General features: G+C 48.1%; 1 protein-coding gene across 2 annotated transcripts in view; it reads left to right on the forward strand.

Moving 5' to 3' along the window:
• Positions 1-18363, forward strand: part of SLCO2B1 (solute carrier organic anion transporter family member 2B1) — a 64654-nt gene extending 46291 nt beyond the window's left edge. For both annotated transcript variants that reach the window (XM_065049664.1, XM_065049665.1), the window contains exons 9-15: positions 7371-7535; positions 9126-9318; positions 10093-10252; positions 13695-13864; positions 15536-15600; positions 16599-16719; positions 17752-18363. In XM_065049664.1, coding sequence (XP_064905736.1) covers positions 7371-7535; positions 9126-9318; positions 10093-10252; positions 13695-13864; positions 15536-15600; positions 16599-16719; positions 17752-17926 — 1049 coding nt within the window. In that variant the 3' untranslated portion in view covers positions 17927-18363. The remainder of the gene's footprint in view (positions 1-7370; positions 7536-9125; positions 9319-10092; positions 10253-13694; positions 13865-15535; positions 15601-16598; positions 16720-17751) is intronic.
• The last annotated feature ends 4192 nt before the right edge of the window (positions 18364-22555 follow it).

Here is a 22555-nt window from a genome sequence, read left to right on the forward strand (position 1 = left end):
AGGGATGTGATCAATAGATCAATATCTCAGGGTGGGCATCAGAGGATGGACCAGACTCTGTTCAGTGGTGCCCAATGCCAGGGTGAGGGGCAACGGGCACAGACTGAAACACAGGAGGCTCCATCTGAACATGAGCAGAACCTTGTGTGCTGGGAGGTGCCAGAGCCTGGCCCAGGCTGCCCAGAGCGGGTGTGGAGTCTCCTTCTCTGAGACATTCAAACCCCCTGGGATCCTGTGTGATCTGCTCTGTGACCCTGCGTGAGCAGGTGGGTTGGACTGGGGGATCTCCAGAGGTCCCTTAAACCCCAACCATCCTGTGATTCTGTAACTCCTAGGCAAGCCCTCAAGATGCAGCTTAGGCAAGCTGTTGGGTTTAATTAGATCTGCAGATCTCACCCTGGTCTGCTCACAGCAGATGCTTGCCATCACATCCAGACCACCCTGCTCCACCTCATGCTGACCGTAGCATCTGGGTTTGGTAGCTCTCAATGTTGAGTGGCTTTATGGTTCATTTAGGCAGTGGGAAGAAGAGATCGAGGTTTGAGCAATGAAAATCAGAGACATGTTTGTACAGGGTGATCTTAATCCCATGCAATTAGCTTGTTTAGAAATGAGGAGGCTCCTTGTGCTGAAGAGAATCAGCTGGGCTTCAGTCTGTGGACGCTGCTGCTACGGTTTGTTTCTTTTCTCTTGAGGGAAATACTCTGCACTTTGGCAATTGCTTAAGAAAAGTGACCCTCAGAAGTCAATCATTGCCAGCTTCCTCCATATTTCCTGAACATTATCCCTTTAATTTATTGGAAATTCTCTGTTTTATTAAGGTCAGCGCAGGTCAGGCACAGCCAGACAAGCGTGGGCAGGTTTTTATTCTGCTCCTTGCACCGTTTGCTAGCCAGCCTAACGCTAAATTAGAGGAGCAAGTCAGGGGTTTATTCCTCCCCTGACCTTGTTGCACTGTCATTTAGAAAACCCGTGTGGTGGAGGCGATTGTGTGGGAACAGATTTATAGCCCTCGGATGGGGTTTTCACGCCGACGCTCTGCTCTTTGCCTCTGAATAATGAATAAAAATGAGCTGCTCGCCCTGGGTGAAGAAAGGAGGAAATCTCTTACCTCTGCTTGAGCTGCAGGTTGGGCTTGGAGTTTGCACCAGGGCAGCTGTTGTCAGGGCTGCAGAAGCTGTGCTAATAAATACATAATTTCTGAGAATTTACCCCCTAAAGACCAGTTCTGAAAAGAAAAACAATGAAATGTGTGTAGTTTTTGTCAGGAGAGCGATCTTGCTGAAATCATCGGGATTTCCAATACAAAACTGCTTTTAGAGCCAGAACGTGGACAGTAGCAAGTGGGTGATGGTTTAGATGCAAACAATTTTGGTTTAAGTCTGAAAACCTTAGTGCTAACTCATCTGTGGGTCACTGGAAAGAGAATTTTACCTCCCATTTTGTGATTCTTCTGCTTATTTTTTTTCTTTCTGTCACCGAGCATTCTTTCATCTCTATTTTTTCTGTTCTTCACTACATGATAGTTTATGAAAAAAGTGTTTGGAGATTTTACAGCCTGAATCACATGCAGTTTTATACCTTCTGTTGATGGGGCTGTGCTGTGAAATATTTGAGATATACCTGCTTGGTTTTTCTGGTTTCATCTGGCATCTCTGCACACAGCGTGGGGAGCAGGAGATGGGCATTTAGGAGATGGGCAGTACCAATCCTCCTCCAGAAAAGATACAGATTCCTATAATACTTTGTAAGAGAAATAGCAATGTGAATATTAATTCAGTCTTAAGTTCACAGATTTTTATTGCTTGTAAAAAAACATTATTTTTATGAGCAAGGAGCTAATGCTTATGCTGGAGATGGCTGATGGCAAGAGGTGGCTTGGACCTCATCTGCTTGCTGGTCCATCTGCATCTCGAGGGGAGCTTTTCCCCTTCCCAGAGCTGCCTTTGGTGTTGTCCATGGGACAGGCAGACCCATACGTGCTCAATGTTGATGGCTGTGGGTCACCTGTTCACTAGTGGCTCTGGGTTCCCTGTTCAGGGTGGGATGAACGTCACTGGTGAGTGTGGGTCCCCTGTTAAGTGTGGGATGAAGGTCACTGATGGCTATGGGTCCTCTGTTAGGCGTTGGGATGAAGGTCATTGATGGCTGTGGGTTTCCTGTTCAGGGTGGGCTGAAGGTTGGTGATGACTACAAGTCCCATGTTTGGGGTGGGATGAAGGAAAGCATTAGGATGCTACCTGAAAGGAGGTTGTAGCATGCAGGGTGTTGGTCTCTTCTCCCAAGCAGCAAGTGATAGGATGAGAGGAAACGGCCTCAAGTTGTGCCAGGAGAGGTTTACATTGGATATTAGGGAAAAATTCTTCACGGAAAGGGTTGTCAGGCATTGGAACAGGCTGCCCATGGCAGTGGTGGAGTCACCATCCCTGGAGGGGTTTAAAAAGCGTTTAGATGAGGTTCTTAGGGACATGGTTTAGTGCTAGAGTTAGGTTACATTATGGTTGGACTTAATGATCCTGAGGGTGTCTTCCAACCAAAATAATTCTATGATTCTATGACTGGATGAAGCAGCAACTGCACAAGATCTCGGATTTTTTCCCTATGGTGTTTTAGTCCTATTCCTCCTGCATACCTCATAATATATAGTCCTCCCTCTGGTTGAGGTCTTTAAACATACTTGAGGCGTTTGAATAGCTGAAGTAGGTTGTAAAATGGGCATGGAGATCAGGACTGTGCTTTGTTACTTGGCTCATCTGCAGGTCTTCACCCACGTTCAGCTAGAAGTTACTTTGCACCACCAGTGCTGGGTCTGCCCAAACAAAGCACTTGGGGGTTGGAGTCCATTGAGTCAACACCTGGAGGTGGCTTTTTGCTGGTGTTAAAACCTATTGCAGACTTTGTGTATTCACATGGACTATTGCAGGATGCCTGCAAACTCAGCCTGGGACCAGGAACACTATGCATGGGAGGAAGGCAGAGACCTTATTGTGGCCCTTCTGGACTGAAAAGCAGCTGATAAGAAAGATGGGGACAGACTTTAGAGCAGGGCCTGTTGTGATAGGAAAAGGGCTGGTGGTTTTAAACTAAAGGAGGGAGATTCAGGCTGGACATGAGGAAGAAATTGTTGCCCTGAGGGTGGTGAGAGCCTGGCCCAGGTTGGGCAGAGGGGTGGTAGATGAACCATCCCTGGAGACATCCCAGGCCAGGCTGGACGGGGCTCTGAGCAACCTGAGCTGGTGAAGATGTCCCTGCTCATGGCAGGGGGGGCACTGGAGGAGCTGGGAAAGTCCCTTCAACCAAACCATTGTGTAGTTCTATGATTCTATGAATGCACCACCTACTCTTGGGAAGTGTCCCTTTGCCTGTCACCTGGAGGGAAGAGGGATGTCTTTCCCTAATGAGTGGTCAAAATGCAGCTCCTGCTCCAAACCTGTCCCAAGACTGGAGAAACTCCAGATGAGAAAGACGATGAGTTCAGGCTGTAATTCAGAAATGTGTTTGAGGAAGATCATTGAGCAGAATAAGACTGAAGAGTGTCTTTCAGGGTTCATAACTTTCTTAAGGGCTTGGCAGAGGCAAGTCTTAACTTACTAAACTGACCTGATGGAGCAGGATGTTCAGAAATGCTGTTTAGTCACTTATTTCAGCTTAAATGATTCAAAATGCAGCATGATTATGGAGAAGGAAATGCGTTTTGTCATTTGTTCTGTTGCTTCAGTGCACATGGCGATAACTGAGAGCAAAATCAGGCTTGCGGGGATTTTTGCTGTTTATTTCGTTGGGAAGAAAATGAGAATGGGTTAGAGCCCATCCCATGAGATTCTTCACATTCTCCATTTCTCTGGAAGCCACTGGGTTTTATATGTTTCAGGGGCAAGGTGTGATGAGCCCAGAGCAGTTGGCAAAGCCCCGGGAACTCAGCCTCAAGGACGGGAAAGAGCTTTTCCATCCACACTCAGCAACAACAGGATGGAGCTGTGTACAGGATAAACACCCAGGCAAAGCACTGGGGACATTTCCAAACAATGAGGTCGATTATCCAAGAAGGGAGTAGTCAAAGGAAAGGAAGGAAAGTCAAAGCACTGTGGGGAATGATCACGGCCCTCGCACAGATGCTTTGCGTGACATTGAGTTGCACCTTCCTCCTCGTACGCACAACGTGCTCCTTTTGCAGGCATCGGACCTGCTCATAGTAATCAAAAAAAGTAGGATTTAGCCAGGCTGAAGTCATTTCCATTGCTAATTTCTAGGCTTCTGTTGAAAACACCTGGGAGGATGTGCAGCTTCTGTTGCACATACCGGGAATTAATCCATTAAAGGTGATCTTCAAAGCAATTAAAACACTGGGCTTGTGACTTGTTTGTTTCTCTATGGTGCCTGAAGTTTCAAGGATATTTTTAAATTATTATTATTTTAAAGTTTCTGTTTGTTTTAGTGTCTGCCCAGCTTCCTCTCTGGAGCGGTAAGGAAGATTGAATTAGCAATGAGACAGTGATTGCAAGGATGGCAATTCTGCTGCCTCCTACCATGAAGTGGGAGATCTGCTCACTCTGGGAGCTTCATAGCCCTGACCTTGGGTGGCAGAAGGGGCGTAGTTTGACTGAAAAGACCAAAGAACTATAGGGAAAATAAATATTTTTGGTGTAAGATTCCCACTACTTCCCACAAAAGGCTGAATTAGCTGTCAGGAGATCTTTCAGCAAGTCGAGGAAATGGCCTCAAGTTTTGTCAGGGGAGGTTTAGATTGGATATTAGGAAAAAAATCTTCCCCAAAGGTCTGTTGGGCATTGGAACAGACTGCCCAGGCAGTGGTGGAGTTTAAAAGGTGTTTAGAAGAGGTTCTTAGGGACATGGTTTCGTGCTAGAGTTAGGTTAGATTATGGCTGGACTTGATGACCTTGAGGGTCTCTTCCAACTGAAATGATTCTATGATTCCCTCTCTGGTTGACTGCTAACCTCCCATCCCTCCAGCATGTCAGTATTTCATGGTCCTTGAACTTGCCTTCCACAACTGAACCCTCTCTATTGCCCTGAGTTTGCTGCTCCCCAATGTCTCCAGCTGCTTCCCAACCCCTGAGAGCAGCGTGTGGAGCTGGAAAGGTGATACCCCCATGAACAAAAGCTTTGACTTTGTGCATGGGAGACCCCCTCACAGCCATGGAGGGACCTTCGCTCTTCACAGAACTGTTTTAGGACCGCCAAAACAAATACACAGCTTGGGAGCAGCTCCCAGGCAAGCACAAGACCTGCTACCACCTCCCAGCTCATGTGTGCTGGAGCAGATATAAAGATTGTCCCAATTGTTTGTGAGCTGCTAAGAATTAACACCATTAATTTATGGCAGGCCCTTGTGTTAATCCTCCCTGTTAATTCCTTATCTCTGCTCCAGCATATTTGCTTTCAGAGCCCTCATCTGGGAAACTCATCATCTGTTTGTGTGGAAGTTGCCCTTTGCTTGAGTGCTACAAAGCCGGATGAAGAGCGGGGGGGAAGAGGATGGTCCAGGGGGAGCAAATGCACAAGCAGAAAGTGGGTTTGGGATGTGCATGAAGGAGAAATCATAGAATCATGGAATAGTTTTGACTGGAAAAGCCACTCAAGCTCATTGAGTCCAACCGTTCCCCACCCCTGGTGCTGCCCCATGTTGTGAGAACCTCATGTCCGTCTGTCCAACCCTCCAGGGATGGTGACTCCAGCACTGCCCTGGGCAGCCTGTTCCAATGCCCCACAGCCCTTTGGGGAAGAAATTGTTCCCCACATCCAACCTCAACCTCCCCTGGCGCAACTTGAGGCCGTTTCCTCTGCTCCTGGCGCTTGTTCCTGGGGAGCAGAGCCCGACCCCCCTGGCTCCAAGCTCCTTTCAGGCAGTTCAGAGATCAGAAGGTCTCCCCTCAGCTCCTGTTCTCCAGCTGAACCCCCCAGGTCCCTCAGCCGCTCCATCACACTTGTGTTCAAATCACACCAAATCGTTCCAGGCTGGAGAATGCAGCCTCCCAGCTGGTGGGTATCAGCATCAGACATCTCCATTCCTGCAATGCTGGGAGCGGGGCAGCTGTCTTTGCTGAGCAGACTGAAAATATCTTTTTCTCGAGCAGCAAACTGTTCAGCCTCAGGGGAATTTGCCAGAGTGTTTCTTGCCTGTAATCAAAAAACACATCTTTCTGATTGAAATGAAATGGACATTGAAATTGCAATTGCAGCAAACAAATAAATTAACTTTTAATGACTTTCCGGTTCCTTTTGTATTTTAGTAGAAGCCCTGCCAGAACACTTCGGGGAAAGGAACTGAGGCCGTGTTTGCTCGGCCATTTGTGTTTGTAGCAGCCCCTGTGATCATTCAATGCCTTCAGCCCTCACGCCATGGGTGGTGGGGGAAATATTGAGGTTTTGGTCTTCCTCTCCTCCTCTCCTCTCCTCTCCTCTCCTCTCCTCTCCTCTCCTCTCCTCTCCTCTCCTCTCCTCTCCTCTCCTCTCCTCTCCTCTCCTCTCCTCTCCTCTCCTCTCCTCTCCTCTCCTCTCCTCTCCTCTCCTCTCCTCTCCTCTCCTCTCCTCTCCTCTCCTCTCCTCTCCTCTCCTCTCCTCTCCTCTCCTCTCCTCTCCTCTCCTCTCCTCTCCTCTCCTCTCCTCTCCTCTCCTCTCCTCTCCTCTCCTCTCCTCTCCTCTCCTCTCCTCTCCTCTCTTCTTCTTCTTCTTCTTCTTCTTCTTCTTCTTCTGTTCTACTGATGTTGACAACTCCAAAAGTTTCCCGTTTCACTGGCACAGACCCTTTACTTGTTGCCTGCTGTGTGCACATGCATTTAGATTAGTTCCCAGTCTCAACTTCATTGGCTTCAACAGAAATCAAGTGCAGCCAACCTCAGCACCAAATCAAAAGGATTAACAGATACAGAGGTGAGCTCTGCACGGATGGGACATGTCCAGTGAGGAGTTGCTCTCTTCTGACATTCACTTCAAGGCTGGGCAGTTTTTGCACTGAAAACCCTATTTTTCTTTATCTTTTGCAACAACGAACTTGTGCTGTTGATTCTCCCATTCCATGGCTGGTTCCTGAGGCAGGTGGGGTGAGGGATCATCAGTTTTACTGTCTCATCCTGTTCTGCAGTTTTCAGACGTTTAATTTTTCAATGTCCTGATGCTTCATCTTGATTTTTAATAACCAAATGGTCATGCAATCAAGCCTTGAAACGATAAACCCTGAAAGCACACATTCTGCCCTTTTGTAAACTAAGCATTCAGAAAAGCTCGCCACAACCTAAATTAATTCTGCACAAAAAAGTGTAGGAAAATCTCAAGGTTTTGCCACTTTCTGTGGATTAGCATTTTGCTGTGCACCTCCTCCTCATGCAGCAGGTTTCCCTTTTTCTTTCCAGATTTTCCTGTGGTCCTGTTGAGGAACCTGCGTCATCCCGTCTACCTGCTGGTGGTGTTGGCTCAGGTCAACCTCTCTGCCATGGTCGCTGGTTTAGCAACGTTCATGGCGAAGTTCCTGGAGAGACAGTTCTCCCTCACAGCGTCCTTAGCCAACATGGTCATCGGTAAGTGTTGCTGTCAAGGCTTGCCAGCTTCTGAGAACCTCTTACAAAACAGTTTAGCGATTACTAAGCATCATCTCTTTGTCTGGAGCTGCCAGTCTCCTTCCATTATCTACAGACAGACGTGGCACGAAGTCCTTGCCCATATGATTTCTCCGCTACCATCTACCTTCCTTTACATTGCAACCTGAGCTTGTTGGAATAAAACCTTCTAAGAGCTGGATAGATGTTTGTTATCTGAAGCTGTTCACCATAATGAAGGAAAGGAGAATGACTCACTGCATCAAGGAAACAAAGAAACATCAACTATGAATCATGCATGTTTCTGTAGCTGGGATTACTTTACATTGATCGCTTGGTTAAGGGTCTTTAAAAACAAAGTAGATAGTAAATAAAATTAAAACCAGCACTAATGCATGTATGCATTTTGAAGATGCTTTGCAGCAAGAGACCAGTCAGGCTGGTGTCATAATCATGTCTAAACTCTCCAAAATGTTTGCTATCATTAGACTAATTGCTTGCAACGGTTGGGCTAATTACTTGCTGCTGGTATTGTTGAGAAGGAAAGGAGTAAGTGTTAAGCAGGATGTGTGCTCATGAGATTAGACTGCTTTTGCTTGTATTGGAATATCCAGAATGTCCTGTTCAGGGCTGAGGTCTTCCTGTGCGAGACTCTCACGGTAATAAAAATATCAAGAATAAAGCCCGACTCTTATAATCAGTCAGAGAGTTCAGAGACCTGAAGACAGAAGTATTTAAAATATATTTTTGAACAAACAGCATGCATCCTCAGAGGAAGAGCCTCCCCAAGTCTGCAACAAATAAATCAGAAGAAAGTGAGCAGGGCAGGCTGGCAAAGCCCAGCAACACAGGCTAAATACAGGCAGAAAGGTTAAATGCTGAAACAGTTGTGTCCTGCACTGACGTGCCCTGCAGAGCTGTTTGCAGGCTTGATTTATCCACTCTGTTAAAGACGTGCACCCTATTTCTTGCACAAATTTATCTAGCTTTTGTTCCCAGCTACTGAATCTTGCTTTGCCTTTTTTTCTTCTGCCAGATAAAAAAGCTTTTTGGAAATCCTTTCTTTCTGTGGGTATTTACAGGCTGAAAGCAACCTCTCTATCAACTCTTTGTTGAATTAACAGATTGCATTTCTCTGGTATCTCATTCTAAGGCGGGTTTTGCAAAACTCCACATCTGTCGTGGAAACCTTCACAGTTTTGTAATGATGACAACAGAAGTCAGCACATTGCTGCATTACAGATGAATTAAATACCCTCTCCAGGGTTCATAGATATTTGCTCCTGTCTACGCTGAAAAATCACATTTGCTGGATTAAGCAGAGCTTTTCACTGGTCCCTACATCTTCTGTGCATGGATACATAAGACAGCCAGTTTGCTGTGAGATCCTGCTATTTTTGCAAAACTGCTCACCCTTAGCATTATTCCACCGGTCCCTGCAAAAACCTGGGTCCCCTCCAGATGACCAATGCCAAAAAATAGGGGTCCAACAACAAATCCTCTGGGCTTTTGCGGTAACAAAGGAACTGATACAGCTCAGAGGATGGAAAAGAAGGTGCTGTCTTTCCCCAGGTGCTGTGAACATCCCTGGGGCCATGGTCGGCATCGTGGTGGGTGGTGCCATCCTGAAGAGGTTCCAGATGTCCCTGAGGCAATGCAGTGCCATGTGCGTCCTCGGCATGTTCCTCTGCCTGCTGCTGGCGTTCCCCCTCCTCTTCCTCGGCTGCCCCACGCAGAAGGTTGCGGGCGTTACCTACAGCGAGAGGTACGGACACCAGGGGGTCATTCCCAGGGGTGTGGGTAACCCCCATCCCCACCTACAGTCCTAGGGTGGAGCTGGGCATTAAGCAGAATACCCAGAAATGCATTTATAACCTCATTAGAAACAGTTAATGGTGATAAAATAAAGCTAGAAAATAATACTTCCATGAATGAACACTGAATAAACACTCCTCCTGATTTCATCAACCGGCAGTGAAACCAGAAGTGAGCGCTTTTTTGGCACAAACAGCACAAGGTTTTGTCTTGGAAAGTGCAGCACGTTACTCACATGCAAATAATTTGGGCAGGGGCCAGCTCTGGGATCACACCTTCAAAGCCGTGGCTGCTTCCCTACGCACCTGAAGGTGGGCAGGACCTCCTTGTCTTCCCTCAAGGCTTGGTCCCAGTTGCTGTAAATTTACACGTTCTTCATCCAGTGGTCTTGGTGGATGCTGGTCCAAGCCCTCAATGGGAAGCTCACCACCTCCCACCCGTAGTGTGGTGTTGCTCTACCCCAAGACCCCATGTTTGGGCCCAAATCTGAAGGAAGTGGGTGATTCCCTTGACCATTTGTGGTCAGGACGCTTTACCCAGGCAGAGCAAAGCCTTGGCGGGTTATAGTGGAATTTCTGTGGCTCCTCACTTACATATGGGGAAGGTTTTGTTAAGCAATCAAGTGTTTCTTTACTAATCTCAATATACATGCAGTATATTTTCTATATAAGATGCGTATTAATGATGCTCAACACCATGCATTATTGTTTTCTTCCTGTCGTAGCTCTGATTTTGGACACCACGCCATGGAGTGCAACCTCCATTGTAACTGCCCCGAGAAAGCCTATAACCCCATCTGCGGCTCCAACGCCATCGAGTACATCTCCCCCTGTACCGCAGGCTGCAGAGCTGTAAATGTCAATGCAGACAACAACTTGGTCCTGGTGAGTCATTCCCGCTGCGTCCTGACTTGGGCTGGCTAATGAGGGATGACCAATGCAGCGCTCAAGTCTGGCAATTAGGTTTTCTGATGTTTGTTAGCGTTGGACAAGCTCTGCACGACCCTGTGGGATGAGCAGGGGGAGGTTGAGAACATCCCAGGAAAACTCCTTGTAGATGGTGGCTCTTAGCACTCTCCAGTATAACGCAGCTCTTTCCAGTACAGGTCGTTGGCCAAGGCAGTAAGCAGAAACCTTTTAGGTGTCCAGAATTTGGGATGTCAAGATGTCCTTCCCCATCCACCACTCCCCCCAGGTCAGGTTTTACTCCACAAACCCTGGTTTCAATGTAGAATCACAGAATCACAGAAGGGTTTGGGTTGGAGGGACCTTCCCAGCTCCCCCAGTGCCCCCCCTGCCATGAGCAGGGACATCTTCAGCAGCTCAGGTTGCTCAGAGCCCCGTCCAGCCTGGCCTGGGATGTCTCCAGGGATGGTTCATCCACCACCTCTCTGGCCAACCTGGGCCAGGCTCTCACCACCCTCAGGGACAACAATTCCTTCCACCTGTCTGGCCAAGCCTGGAGGGACCATTGTCCCAGTTCACACAGCACTGACATTTAACAGACCTTCGCTGACTGCTCTGGGGAGGACTCATTAAAGCGATGTTATCCCACCTTTCAGCCTGCAGACTTTTAGGTTAAAAAGTCATGATCTGATTGCAGTGTGCGTCCTCTCCATAAGTACCGGTTGTCAAGCCAAGTGTCTGTGTAACAGGATAATTTAGCTGGAAAGTCCCACTGTGGGGGCTGGAGAAATGGGATTTGCTCTTGGCTTTCCCTTCATTTGCAGACTTGGCTGGGTTATTTTTGCTGCCCTGTGCTTCTCCCTCCTCTGCTGCTCCCTGCCTGTCACCAAAACCCCAATAAGACTGAGTTTTCCCGGTGCCAATTGTCTGTTGGCTCTCCAGGCAACACAGTTCAACAAATAAATAATAAGGAAACCTTTTCCAATTCAAATACCTATCTGAAAAATGCTAGCAATCCATACACAGTGAGTAGTTTTCCGCTGTGTTCTTGGCACAGGATTTATATCAGCATGGGACTGTCTGGGCACTTTTTAGCAGCATTTTGTTAATTAACAAAGCTTCATTTTAATAACAATTACACTTTCTGCCAGAGCTTAGTCCCAAATGTGCTTTTCTGCATCCCTGCGCCTGTTTTTTTGAACAGCGGATCCTTTTTAACTGTTTCCTTCTCCTCAAAGACTCCTCCAGCCCTTTGACACCCAGTGCTGCTGAACGTGACCCACTCCTGCATTCATTATACGTCTAATTATGTGTAGCCACACGCCACAACAAAATCAGTGCTCCCTTGATGTTGCTGTGCAAATATTGCTCAGTAAAGCCAACATTAGCTCTTCCTTTAGTGCTGAGATAATTTGCTGAATCTTCTTTCCACCTATTGATGAATCTTGACCCAATTTATGTTGTGCAAGAGCTTCTTCTGCACAGGGACTGTACCTCAGTGTGGTGTTATAAATGCCAACCCATGAGCCAGCATGTAGTAAACGGAACACGTTGCACCTCCCCGGGATGGGGGAGCTCATGGCACACAGTGATACGGCTCCAGATGCTGGTGTCTGCAGAGCAACCTCATTCCCTCTCTGGTTTTGGGTATTACCTGTTGCAGGAAATGAAAAATATTATTGCAGGTGCTCCAGCTCCTGTTTGCTCTGCTATATTGTATTTTTCTTATCATTCTCAGTATCTCTTTGACAGTGCAGGGATCTATGGCAGTCATGGAATCATAGAACAATTTGGGTTGAAGGGACCTTCCCAGCTCCCCCAGTGCCCCCCCTGCCATGAGCAGGGACATCTTCACCAGCTCAGGTTGCTCAGAGCCCCGTCCAGCCTGGCCTGGGATGTCTCCAGGGATAGTTCATCTACCACCTCTCTGGCCAACCTGGGCCAGGCTCTGACCACCCTCAGGACAACAATTTCTCCCTCATGTCCAGCCTGAATCTCCCCTCCTTTAGTTTAAAACCATGAGTTTCACATGGGTTGAATTCTCGAGCTTGTCCAGGTCCCTCTGGATGGCAATGAAATGGATGCACAAATAGAAGGGGCAGAGTCCTGCCTTGTGACTCTATCACGTGCCATCTCCAGCCCTTTGTCTCCATTTCGCTCTGTGCAAGTCGCCTAAATATTGTGACTCCAATTCTCTGTAAAAGGTGGCAGTCGAACAAGTCAAGTGAGTTTTAATTTATCTAATTGCATTTTTGTTAAATGCTTTGGCCTTAATTCATCTCAGCTATCGTTGGCACTCATCTCTGGAGGGTTCTCTGGAGACCCACCTCTCCCTTCATGACCACAGAAGGAGCCCAGATGATGAGTTTGGTTTAGTTCGTTTCAGATGGCTGGAGAAGATAAATCCAAGTCTTAATTTAAAATATTAAATCCTCTTCCCTCGAGGTGGGAGGAGGGATTGTGTCCATTTTCATCCCAAATCTCCCCCGTGCTCTCAGCGGGGAGCAGTTCCTTCTGGCTCTCACTTATAGACATTGGCCATCCCACTGTGAACCTGTTCCCCTCTGGCATCTCATTATGCTAAATTTATCTAAAGGTCTCTTCCAAAAATAAAGGTTTCTTTCTTTCTTAAAAAAAGAATTGTGACTAAAATATTGAGAAAACAAAAAAATCCACATCTCTTGTCCTCAGGCATCCTTCCTTTGCTAACACTGAGCTGGTTATTTATGACCCTCTCTCAAAGGTGAGGTTTTGAATTTTCCCTTACCAAGTGTTTTCTCATTTAATGCTCCCCTGAGCTTGGGCTCTGGCTTTGGTTGCCAGCTCTGCTCAGCATGTAGCCCCTGGATGAAAGTTGGAAGGGACATTCCCAGCTCCCCAGTGCCACCCCTGCCATGAGCAGGGACATCTTCACCAGCTCAGCTTGCTCAGAGCCCCGTCCAGCCTGGCCTGGGATGTCTCCAGGGATGGTTCATCCACCACCTCTCTGGCCAACCTGGGCCAGGCTCTCACCACCCTCAGGGCAACAATTTCTTCCTCTTGTCCGGCCTGAATCTCCCTCCTTTAGTTTAAAACCATCACCCCTTGTCCTGTCACAACAGGCCCTGCTCAAAAGTCTGTCCCCATCTTTCTTCTCAGCCCCTTTTAAGTCCAGAAAGGCTGCACTAAGGTCTCCCCGGAGCTTCTGTTCTCCAGCTGAACACCCCAACTCTCTCAGCCTGTCCTCATACAAGAAGTGCTCCATGCCTCTGTTGTACATGTTTCTTTTCCCCCACTGCTCCCTGAAGTGCTGAGTGCTAATTACTGCTAATTATTTACAGACAAAACCTAAACACCCTCACTGCCTATGACAGCTGGCAACTATCCCTGGTATCTCCACAGTATTGAGCAGATGAGCAGCCTTTGGGTTTTCTCTTTGCAGAACTACACCAACTGCAGCTGCATCTCCGAAAATGGACTCGAGGGGTTTGCCAAGCCCGGGACCTGCGGTACCAGCTGCTCCCACCTCTTCTTGCCCTTCGTGGTGCTGTCCTGCCTGGCCGGGATCCTGGCCAGCACGTCCCACACGCCGTCCTTCATGCTCATCCTCAGGTGAGCAGACTGGGTTGGTTTGACATGGTGTAGGTGCAGCCACTTCATTAAGCACGGCGGAAAAGGCATCCAAAGGTTGTGTTTGGAAAACGTTGAGTTGTGGAAAAGGGTTTTCTCCAGCTAGGGGACTGGAGGGTTAAATCAACCCTGTGTTGCACCTCCTGCCCAGTTTCTCCCATTGATTTTATGTGGTGTTTGCATGGGTGTGGGTAACGGGGGTTCCCTGGTCCTGTCATCTGGCAGTGCTTGTGATTTCCATCTAGGTCATGTCTAGGACATCTAGGACATCCAGGCTATGTCTGTCTCAGGAGCAGGCTGGGCTTTGCTAGCAAAAACCTGTCATATCTGGGCAGGACAGGAACATCAAGAGGCTCCATTCTTAAGTGTTGAGGCAGGAGAGACCTTCAGGCTTGCTCTTGAAGACCCTGCACTCACTTCTGCTGCCCTGAGGCCACTAAGGCTCTTCCAAGGTCTCTTGGGTTGTTTCTTGTGAACTCCCTATGGAGTTAAGGAGTAAATGGAGATTTCAGGTTGCTGGAGGCTTTACCATGGAGCCACCAGTGCTGCATGGCCAACTGCTCTATGTGGGTAGTGTGGTGTCCACCAACAGGGTCAGCCAAGGAGCAGCAGGTGGGTGTCACACCATGCCAGAGACCCCACAGCACCTCCACCCACCGATGGGGCTGTGGGGCTCACAGGAACCCCATTCCTGGCCTCAGCACCCCCATTCCTGGCCTCAGCGCAACCTTCAGATCCAGAAACCATTCTGCTCCTTCTCCCCACCCACGGCTGATACCTCCATAACAAGATGCATCATTAACTCAGCATTAATTTTGCACGGCAGTATTTTGGCACTTTTTAATGCAGCTCAGTGTTAAGAAGTTTAATTACCTTCCTTCCTTCTGGTGGATCTCACTTGACTACACCCCCCCTTCCTAGCACAGAGAAGCCATTCTCTGTGTTAGTCTATAAATGACATTTCTAAGCACATTTCTGTTGTAGAAACACTCACTGTGGCTTTTTAGGGAAAAGCTGTGGTTAAAACTTGTTTTTACCTTGACTCCCAGGTATTAAATCACCTTTTATGCCATGAGTGAACTATGGTGGTCAGAGAGGAAACGGAAGAGACCTCTGAGGTGGGATGACCTGGAACTTCTCTGCCACCAAGTATGACCCCAGCAGGAACCACAGCCTGAAATATTGATTTCAGAAAACTGGGTTACCACCAAAATACACCCAGGTGCATCCCACCTCAGAAAAAAAACCACTTCCTCAATGGGTAAATCACTTTTTCAGTCGCAAAAAGCGTTCCTTGTGTTGCTTGTGTTTGGCAGATCCAGCGGCTATATTGGGTTTCGTTTGTGTTTTGCTCATGCGGATTCTTTAAATTAAAAGCCGAAATACTCAGCTGAGCTCCTCCCTGTCTCTTACCCAGATTGGCAGGTTTTTCAGGCCAAGAAAAGTCTGTGGTGAGCTGCTAGCTCTAATGAATGAAATATCATTATTTTTTCTGACATAAACTGGAACTGCCTGGGGTCCTTGGCGGTTGGGTTGAAGGATGAATTTTTTGGGTAAAGCTTCATGCGATGCCAGTGAGGGAAACATCCATCTTTGTGCAAATGCCAGAGGGCACACTTTCCATTTGGGGTTTTTTATTTGTTGTTTTTTCAGGAGCATCCAGCCTGAAGACAAATCGTTTGCGGTTGGGATACAGTTCATGCTGCTGAGAGTTTTAGGTAAATTAAAATGTGTTGAAATGCCGTCCTGGAAAACCAAGGCAGCTTCTGGGGATTTGTGGGGGTTTCAACCCTGAGCAGCCCCAGGGCTGCAGAAATGCTGTTTATTCAGAGTTTCAGACTGATCCAAGCCTGTCCTAAACCAGAGAAAGATGCTGCCTTGAAAGGTCTTGGGGGGGCTGCACACAGTGTGGAGGGGACAGGGCATCTCTGTGGGGCTACATCTGCATGGCTAAATAAAAGAAGGCAGGGAATAAGTTTGGTCCCAGGAGGACAACCCTTGCTTGTGTGCAGATGCCACCACGTTTGCCTCCAGCTTATCAAACTATGTCCTGTCATCCCACTGGTTATTTTTCACCTGGAGGCCCCCAGAACGTGCCACTGCGGTCCTGGGAAGGAGTGCAGTGCAGGAAGGAGGTGAGCATCATTCCTGGGATGAGTGATGGTCCATTATCAGAGAGCAATGAGAAAAAAGAGATCTTCTTGCATCTTGGTGGGGTGCAAACACATAGCCAGCCCTTGGCATGCTGGACAGGACAGTAGCTTCATTTGCCACAGCAAAGAAGACCATGTCCAGCCACTGTCCACCTTCTTATCACATGAGAAAGTAACCAGGGTTATAGAATCATAGAACAGTCTGGGTTGAAGGGACCTTCCCAGCTCCCCCAGTGCCACCCCTGCCATGAACAGGGACATCTTCACCAGCTCAGGTTGCTCAGAGCCCCGTCCAGCCTGGCCTGGGATGTCTCCAGGGATGGTTCATCCACCACCTCTCTGGACAACCTGGGCCAGGCTCTCACCACCCTCAGGACAACAATTTCTTCCTCATGTTTGGCCTGAATCTTTAGTTTAAAACCATCATCCCTTGTCCTATGGCAACAGGTCCTGCTCAAAATTCTGTCACCATTTGTCTTCTCGGCCCCTTTTAAGTAAGGTTGTGACTATTCTGTCAGAGGTGCTCCGGTAACATAAAGCTCCCTCTGACCTCCTCCTTCCAGCCTGGATGCCGGGGCCCGTCCTGTACGGCAGCGCCATTGACACGACCTGCATCCTCTGGGAGAAGAAGTGCGACAGGAAGGCAGCGTGCAGATACTACGACAACAACCTCTTCAGGCAAAGGTAGGGATGAGCAGCAGCATAAGGACTGAGGGTGCAGAGGGAACCCCAGGGGGAACATGGCGTCAGGCCACCTCCAACTTAGGGTAAGTTGTTGTATATGCCATGGTAAGAAAATAGGGGCACTCACATCCCCCTGGCCCATGATATCTCCCATTGGTGACCAGGAATCGTTTGGAAAGTCAAAACCACAAGCTAAAACCCCACCAAAGACCATGCTAACTTGCTGCTGTAGACCACAGAGGTCCTCTTCCAGAAGCATTCCCTGCATTATTGTAAAAACAACCATTCAATGGAACAACCTCTCCATGGACATGGTAGCCTCCCCATTACTGGGGTTTTTCAAGATATGAGTGGACAAAGTGCTCACCTAGGTTCCTTCTCCCTCAAAAGGTTGAACCAGATGATCTTCTGAGGTCTCTTCCAACCTGGGCTGTTGTGTGATTGCTCATTCTACCAGCATAGACACAAGCAGCCTGTCCTGACACCTTCTTCATGGAGGCAATACAGCAGCAGGGGTGACCCCAACCTCAAAGACACCTGTGAGGTGGTGCAGGGTCCATGCAGGTTGCCTTGAACCCTGAGGTTCATCTTCCAGCAGAACAGCCCAGCTCAGCAGGCAGAAGACACCAAATCCAGTCTGTGCACTGTGGGGAGGCTGGAAGGAAGCTGTAGGTGGGTCTTCTATCCCCGTTGCAAATTCATCGTTGCTGAATGACTCAGTGACCAGCAGCTGCAGCTGGTCCTACTCGCCTTCAAGCTCAAGATACATTTTTATAGGCCTCCTTCTTTCCACAAATATGTTCTCTTAATGTGACATTGAAAAGAAGTACATCTTGGATAGCTTCTCCTCCTCTTTCTGCCACTGTTCTCTGGACCCAGGCTTGCAGCAGTTGCTCTTCCACTGCTGAATGTGCCCAAGGAACCCAACCCCACGTTCAAGGTCTGCTGGGTGTCTGGGGACATTGGGTGTTGGTGCTTGGTGCACATAGGAACATGCTTGCTACCCTGATCTATTGTGTTTCCACACCATAGGTACCTCGGCCTCCAGTTTTTCTTTGAGGTGGGCGCTTTCCTGTGCTTCGTGACCGTGTATGTGATTCTCAGACGACAGGAGAAGGAAGCCAGCAATGCAGCAGAGACAAAGGCAGACCCAGAGAAGGAGAAACTGGCAGGAAATTCCACAAAGAGCCCAGAATCCAAAGTGTGATACCAAAAATGTGAACTGCAATCCGCATCCGGAGAGTTGAAGCCATATGAATAAACCCTACACTTGAACTGTGAAGGATGGATGCTTGGAGTGATGGATGATGGAGCTGCTTCCTAATCTTCTGGGTGGGATGTTCTACTTCTGTACTGCCATGGGAGTCTGTCCATACACTGTTCTACACCTGCCTCCTCCTCCTCCTCAGTGTTGCAGCTTGCTCCATCATGTAGATTAGCCCACACACATCAACTTTTGGACGCAGCGGACTTTTGAATTGATGTCCTCCAAAGCATTTGGTGACAGTCTTGGTGATGCCAGCACTGAGCATTAACCATATAGCTGAAAGGTTTTGTTTGTTTTTTAATGAATCATTTTTAAGAAATGGTTTTGTACTCAACCCATAAATCTCCGTGAATGATGGTTTGTCCTTGCCCCCAAAATGTCAGTTGTTCTTTTCGCTTTTGTGGTGTTAGATGATCTCTCTTCCTTGAAGGCTTCATCCAGCTCCAGCTGACACTGATGGGATTTTTGTCCCAGGCTGTGGACCGTTGCAAAGACCAACTCACATGCTTCATCTAGATGGTGCTTTGGTGGCGAGGAGAAGGGATGAGAAAGCTGGGGAGGGGAGGACATCAAAAAGAACCACAGGTCCAGATCAGAGGAGAAACTCCCATACCCGCACACTTGTGGCAGCGTGTCCACATTTTGCAGCAGTGATTATTATAATACTAATTCTCATTTTTGCATTATCAGTGCTTGTCACAGGAGTGTACTGAAGCATGAGAGTGTTATGAGAAAGGGAGGTTGAACCCAACCCTCTCACAGACTGGGCAGAGCTTGTGGCTAAAGCCATTCGACCACAGAGCCAGCCAGCCTTGCTGTGCTCCTTGAAGGGGTTACTGTCAAATTCAGTTGTAATTATGGGGTGAAAGTGGAGTCTGGTGTTATTTTGGTGCAGCTCCCTTTATTTTCTGCATTCTTCCCATCCCAGGGCTCCTTTCTGCCCAAGCACAAATTGTGTTCCTGGTCTTATAATACCAGTCTGCAACCAGACCATTGGGTAACTTGTCATTTTTGGCTCCAGAATGGAATTCAGGAAAGAAAACAGATCTTCTAGGTTCAGCCCAAATATGCAGAAGAGAAAAGATATACAACATAGATAAAATTCATTAACTCCTCACAGCCTGGAAAATACTCCTATGGTAATGTCTGGAGTGTGCAGAGAAGTACAGTGGTTGACGGGGGAAAGGCTTAAGTGGCTGGTTAAGATATTTCAGCAGAATGTTTGCCCAGCCCTTTTGAGAGACCCAATTAACACACTTTAGAGTGAGAGAATTATATTTATATTTATTTTATTTATTTTATTTTATCTTTTATTGTGTTGGAAGGTTTTTTGCATATTTTTTGTGCAGCGCTTTTTGTTCACTGAGGAGCTGGTTGAGAGAGTCTACAGCCACATTCACAGGTACCTATGCACAGAAGTGACTTCTGAGTTAAAAGAAGGTGTTGGAAGACAGACATGAGAGTGGTTGCTGAAGAGATGTGGGTGGACCCATTCAAGGAAGGACGAGTAGCATATGCTAACCATGAGCATCAGACAGCTAAATATGGGGGAGGTTTGCACTGTTCTCAGTTTTCAAGCCATGACTAGGTAGCATCTGTTTCTAACACTAGGAGTAGGCACAAGGTTCTTTGGAGAGTAATAGGGAGTCATAGAATCACAGAAGGGTTTGGGTTGAAGGGACCTTCCCAGCTCCCCCAGTGCCCCCCCTGCCATGAGCAGGGACATCTTCACCAGCTCAGGTTGCTCAGAGCCCCGTCCAGCCTGGCCTGGGATGTCTCCAGGGACGGTTCATCTACCACCTCTCTGGCCAACCTGGAACAGGCTCTCACCACCCTCAGGGACAAGAAATTCTCCCTCATGTCTGGCCTAAATCTCTCTCCTTTAGTTTAAAACCATCACCCCTTGTCCTATCACAACAGGCCCTGCTCCAAGTCTGTCCCCATCTTTCTTTTCAGCCCCTTTTAAGTCTGGAAAGGCCGCACTAAGGTCTCCCTGGAGCTTCTCTTCTCCAGCTGAACACCCCAACTCTCTCAGCCTGTCCTCCCAGCAGAGCTGTTCCAGCCTCGCATCATTTCTGTGGGCCCTGAAGAATAGATGGTCCACCATGTTCACAGTGGTCCCTCCAGCTCTTGGCAGCCCATGGGTTTGTGACATTCTCGCTGCATCCAGCAGAGAAGAAGGTTCTTTCCTGGCTAAACACAAGCCCCCAGCTCACAGACAAGGGTTTCCTGCCTTATTTAACACAACCTCAAGTCACTCCAGGGTACTTTCCAAACCACAACAAAATAATAACAACACAATTTGCTTCATATAGCATGAAAAGTTGAGAGCTTCAATGTGCTTTGTCAGGAACTGTGTTCAGTTCTGGGCTCCCCAGTTCAAGAAGGACAAGGGATCACTGGAGAGAGTCCAGGGAGGGACACAAAGATGCTGAGGGGTCTGGAGCATCTTTGTGATGAGGAGACACTGAGAGAGCTGGGGCTGTTGACCTGGAGAAGAGAAGCTGAGAGGGATGTGATCAATGGATCAATATGTCAGGGTGGGTGTCAGAGGATGGACCAGACTCTGTTCAGTGGTGCCCAACGCCAGGGTGAGGGGCAACGGGCACAGACTGAAACACAGGAGGCTCCATCTGAACATGAGCAGCAACTTGTTTGCTGGGAGGTGCCAGAGCCTGGCCCAGGCTGCCCAGAGCGGGTGTGGAGTCTCCTTCTCTGAGACATTCAAACCCCCTGGGATCCTGTGTGATCTGCTCTGTGACCCTGTGTGAGCAGGTGGGTTGGACTGAATGATCTCCAGAGGCCCCTTCCAACCCCAACCAGTCTCTGTGTGAATAACCCTGGATGGCATTGCAGATTGATATTTATAAAGTCAGACAGGCTGCACCTCCCTAACATTGGGACAACTGACTTCATATGGGGACCAGACCATGCTTGAGCACCAGAGAAGCACACAGAAGTGGCCACCAGACAGGTCCAAGGAGCTGTGACCTTTGTGTTTTCATCTGCCAGTGCAATCCTTCTGCAAAATCAACACTGACCCGTTGCTCGTCCTGTGCTGCCCGGGTCTGCTGGGCTGTTGAGCAGTGATGGGGACAAGACCACACAGCATAGCACCCGATTTCTGTTACAAACCACAGGGAGACCCTCAGAGCAATGTCTGCACAGCCTTTCCGAAAGCCCCCCCAGACTGCAGCAGCTGTTCCTTAATCCTCACGATTGCTCAAGCAGTGGTGCTGCTTACAGAAAAGAGGGAGAAAATGGGAAAAAAACACACCCTTGCACAGCAATTTGTCTTGTAAGTTTGTTCACAAACAGCATCAGGCAAAGATAAACAGCCAGTTCAATTACCCCCCTTGGACTGGGGGGCGGGCAGGCTGCACGGTCCCTCAGCCGTCCAGCTGAGCCATGGCCAGGTCTGCTGGGCTCGCAATGGATGCAGGGGCAACCCACAGGGTGACCTGGCCAGCGTGGCCTGTTCTCACTGCTGGGTTCGGAGCTCTACATCCATTTTCCGCTTGGAAAACTCCTACCACATTGTACAGAGATTTTCCTCAGGCAACGCACAAGCTGGTACAACCTGAATTCTTCCTTTCCTCAGTACCCCTCCAGCAGGGCAGAGTGGCTAAGCATCCAAGGCAATATGAAACAGCGTGTCTTAGCTTTGTGGTCAATTGTAGGCCTGTTATTATTCTTTTACCATGGTAATTTCCATTAATTTGGGCTGGAGTTTCTATAAAGAGAAATAAAACCACGTTTTTTTTCCCCCTTTCCCTCCTCTGTGCTCTTTAAGAACACTGTTGAAAGGGACTGACTTGCAAGAGACGATAAAGAAGAGGCAGTTAGGAAAGAGTAGCTCCTGCTGTCAGCAGGGAGGGAGATAAAATACAGGAAATAAGAAAAGATTGTCTGCACTGAGGTGGGAGGAGGAGTGTTTGATGGAGAGAGAGGGGCAGGTAGGAGGATTGCAAAAAAAGGAAACAAAGGAAGGCATAGCGTCAGCAAAATCCACCCTGAGCTGTTAAGATTTGCCAGGTTTTCCCCAGAGGAGATATATATTCTCCTGGAGATAGTTTAAAATAGATTTTACAAAGTACTTAAGGATATACCTTAGACAACAGCCATTAATTGCATAGGGGAGGTTAGCATGAGTCAGTCCAGACATGCAAGTCCATTGACTTTCTTCAGTCTTGCTCCTTTGTGCTCCAGGAAGGTTAAATGGCAGAACCTACAGCAAGGCAGGTGTAGCAAAGACATCCAGATCAGGAGCTGAATGTGCTGGATCACAGAATCTTAGAATAGTTTGGGTTGAAGGGACCTTCAATGCTCATACAGTGCCCCCCCTGCCATGAGCAGGGACATCTTCACCAGCTCAGGTTGCTCAGAGCCCCGTCCAGCCTGGCCTGGGATGTCTCCAGGGATGGTTCATCCACCACCTGTCTGGACAACCTGGGCCAGGCTCTCACCACCCTCAGGGCAACAATTTCTTCCTCGTGCCTGGCCTGAATCTCCCTCCTTTAGAGCCAGTGAGAACTGCACAGGGTCAAGATGATGAATTAATACAGGAGA

Source organism: Columba livia, chromosome 1, assembly GCF_036013475.1.
Source record: "Columba livia isolate bColLiv1 breed racing homer chromosome 1, bColLiv1.pat.W.v2, whole genome shotgun sequence".
NCBI classification, from domain to species: Eukaryota; Metazoa; Chordata; class Aves; order Columbiformes; family Columbidae; genus Columba; species Columba livia.